At 41.8% G+C, this 3,526-nt stretch overlaps 1 protein-coding gene across 1 annotated transcript; it reads right to left on the bottom strand.

The window, feature by feature from the left end:
• Positions 1–1,431: 1,431 nt before the first annotated feature.
• On the bottom strand, positions 1,432–3,264 carry polr1g (RNA polymerase I subunit G). The gene is made up of 3 exons (XM_030777646.1): positions 3,138–3,264; positions 2,890–3,025; positions 1,432–2,601 (listed from the first exon to the last, which is right to left on the bottom strand). Exons 1-3 carry the CDS (start codon positions 3,181–3,183, stop codon positions 1,758–1,760), a joined length of 1,026 nt encoding a protein of 341 aa, XP_030633506.1. The 5' UTR covers positions 3,184–3,264; the 3' UTR covers positions 1,432–1,757.
• Positions 3,265–3,526: the final 262 nt, after the last annotated feature.

The raw sequence follows: 3,526 nt of genomic DNA, 5'->3' as shown, positions 1-3,526 counted from the left end.
AGAGAGAGAGAGAGAGAGAGAGCAGTACAGTGGGGAGAGAAGGAATTACTGCAGTGAAAGAGAGGAGGGGGAGAATGGGGAGAGAGAGAGAGAGAGAGAGAGAGAGAAAGAGAGAGAGAGAGAGCGACAGTGAGAGGGGGGTACAAACAAGATTGGCTCTAAAATTCATTACTCCACTCCCTCCCCAACACCAGCTCTTCCACCAGCCCTTATCATTTGCATGGGTTGGGAGGAACAGGGCCCAGACCTGCTCTGCAGTCTGAACACGTTGCCTCCAAACTTCAGACTACATTCAATTATTTATCTGCCTTGCCAGACAGCTAGTAGTGCTCAGGCAGGCTCGCGGTGCCTATAGCTCACACGTTGTGGAGAAAACTCCCATACTGTTGAGATATGACTGCAAAACCCGTGTGCTCACAGTGTGGAAACGGCTCTCAAAGCTCATTACAAGCTCTGTCTTATCTTTCAAACCACAGCTAAGTACATACATCTTTTCTGTTCAATTCACAATGACTACTGCAAAAAAAGGACTACAACAAAAAGCAAAGGAAACTAATATCCAAAGACAACAAGTGAGACTGGAATTTAATTAGTGAATACATTGTATGAAAGCATAAAAGATGTCAAGGTAAAAGCATAACAGGTCAAATGCTCTTACAATGATGTACATCAACACCCTTAAAACGCGTATTCAATATAGCACTCAAACAGATGCCACAAAAAAAGACATGGTTTATACACCTCTTTGTGAGAACGCAGAAATCAGAACTATATATTCTGGATCTCTAGTCCAACCAGTCTCTGTCAGATATGACACAAATGCTTTAGACATCTCTATTTGAGGGGACAGAAATCAAAACTATATGTTCTGAATTACCACCCAAACCCGTCTCTGTCAGAGAGATGAGAGCATCAGGTAGCCTACATAGGGACAAAGTAGGGCAGTGAAAAAAAGAAAAAAAAATTCTCAACATGCCTTGTTAGACCAGAGAAGCTACAGGTACAGAGTGTGTATAATACATTGGCGTTATGCAGAACAGTGGTGTGAGAATAGAGCTGGAGAAGTTGCAGGTGCTGAGGCTGCCCGTGCTCATTAGAAAACATGACCACACTTCAGTGCAGAACAACCGGCAAAGCTCAGCCACAACCCTGCGTATGTTTGCCTTACCACTGAGCAACGTCGCCACCTAGCGGCACACACTCAGTACTGCAGGACTGCAGTAGTTTCTCCTTGTTTTTGTAAACAGATTCTCTTATTAAGCCTCTGCCCACTTTTTTTTTTTTTTTGCATATAATTGAAACTATATCTAAATTTAATAAAGTCATTATGGATTTATATTCATTAAGAGCTATCTGAGAATGATTAAAATATTTATTTTATACATGCATTTGTGCACACATGCACACATCAAAACAAAAAAAAAAGAATTGTGTCAAATTGTCAAACAGCAGATGATGGTATTCAATCAAAAGTCTGATATTTCTCAGTGCTGATTTAAAAAAAAAGTCATAAAATCAAAATACAGTTATTCCAGTATTTTTAGTATTAGATAGTTGTTGGAGATTGTTGTTCTTTATTTTAAGTCTTAATCGAAAGTGACTTAAGTCAGTTTCCATGTCTCAGCGGCAGCGCCATGTATCTGCTACTAACAGACAAAAGTAGCATAAGGCAGAGACACAATTCTGTCTAGAGGATCACACACAGTCTTATTCTGACACAGCACATAACACAAATAAAACCACAATGCCACAAACAGCTACTCATTCTTAATTTTCTTTTTCTTTTTGCCCGAACTCTGGGCATCATTAATGGCAATGTCCAATGGCTCTTCTTTGGTTTCTATGTTTGCACAGTCCATTGGTGTCATCTGATCAGCCTCACTATCCTTCTCTTTCATCTTCCTCTTCTTTTTCTTCTTCCTCTTCTCCTCTGTCTTCTCTTCCACTGAGATCACAGAGGCCTGTAACTGGCTGTGATCCAGTGACATTTTTTCTTCTTTAACTGTTACCTCTGCATTATCCTCCTCCTCCCTGTGTTTGTCTTTCTTTTTCTTTTTCTTCCTCTTCTCCTCTGTCTCCTCTTCCACTGAGAGCACAGAGGCCTGTAATTGGCTGTGATCCTGTGACATCTCTTCTTCTTTAACTGTTACCTCTGCATTTTCCTCATCTTCCCTGTGTTTGTCTTTCTTTTTCTTCTTTCTCTTTCGTTCCTCACTCATTCCTGATTCCACCTTTATTTTCTTTGGTGCTGGGGAAGACAGTGAAGACTCCTGTGTGGTGGTTAGTGATGTCTTAGTAGGCGTGGCACTGCCAAAAGGTTGGAAGCGCTGCCTCAGGCCTGCTGGGATGCATGGAGCTGGGGTAGCAGGAATGGCCACAGGGCCCTGGTTCCCACTGCAGTTTCCATAGTTCTCGGAGATGTTGAGAACACCAGCGAATGGCGTGGCTGACAGAGACATGTTGTGACTGCTGGGGTCAGTAGTGATCAGGCGGAGGTCAGCAGCACCTGCGACTCCGCCTAGGATGCTGTAGATTTTTGGAGCAGTACCAGACGACTGGACCATCTTCAGGCTTGATAAAGGCAGCTTTAAACCTGACAGGCTAAAAACAAACAAGCGAACAACAATTTACATAACAATTCAGTTATATTCTGTAATTAAAGACTTTACCTCAACAGCAAGAACTCAGACATATAATTCAAATGCAAAATTGTTATATGCGGTAAACACTTTCACGCTTTGTGTTATTAAAAAGATGCAGTGGCGATGCATACCTCGGACAGTGCTTTACCAAGGCGGAGCAGCTAGTTTGTGAAGCTATTTAAAATATAGCATCAGCCTGGTTGAGTGTCAAACAGAAAAAACATATCAATTTCAGCGATATACTTACCATTTGGGATCGAAACTCGCTGGTGCTTTAATGAGCCATAATTCTGTGCTCTCTGGAGACATATCCTTTAACTGTGTACTCACGCAACAGTCATTTGAAAAAGATACGAAATCAGCTGGACACTGATACTTCGACGCTAAGAGAGAGAGGGAGAGAGAGAGAGAGAATCATTTGAATTCTGTCGACAAAAACGCGAAAGCATTTTATACTGGCACTATCGACAGATCAACAGCGGCAAGGCTGCTTACCTCGTTCATTCAGTTTCGGTTCATCCACACTATGTGATGATGGCATGTCCTCTAATTAAGTTTTAGGGCTATTGCCCTGAATCCAATAATCACAAAATAATTAAACTGTAAAGTCTCAACCAGTCAGTGTTTTTTCTCCATGTGCATTCCCACATGGGGCGATCACATAGCCCTTTGACCTGGAAGTATTTCCCCTGTTAGCGCAAACTCACTGAAGCTCATCATTACTGAGTAACAAATGCGCACTCGTCGACAGCGAACGCACACGGAATTTTAGGACGATAGTTCAACTTCTAATTGTCAACTGTTGAGTTTTTCAGATACCACTATCTTTGTCAACACCATGCAGGAAAATGATATACGCTCATGTGTTTAAATCATTCGGGCTA

This window comes from Chanos chanos, chromosome 6 (assembly GCF_902362185.1).
Source record: "Chanos chanos chromosome 6, fChaCha1.1, whole genome shotgun sequence".
Taxonomy (NCBI): domain Eukaryota; kingdom Metazoa; phylum Chordata; class Actinopteri; order Gonorynchiformes; family Chanidae; genus Chanos; species Chanos chanos.
This window is presented reverse-complemented; position numbering and strand designations above follow the sequence as displayed.

What these genes read in the sequence shown, in the direction of transcription:
- polr1g (XM_030777646.1), bottom strand. Translation starts at nt 3,183, where the DNA reads ATGCCATCATCACATAGTGTGGATGAACCGAAACTGAATGAACGAG. An exon ending in ACCGAAACTGAATGAACGAG is followed by an intron (nt 3,026 to 3,137) that starts GTAAGCAGCCTT and finishes TCTCTCTCTTAG; the next exon opens with CGTCGAAGTATCAGTGTCCA. An exon ending in GCGAGTTTCGATCCCAAATG is followed by an intron (nt 2,602 to 2,889) that starts GTAAGTATATCG and finishes GTTTGTTTTTAG; the next exon opens with CCTGTCAGGTTTAAAGCTGC.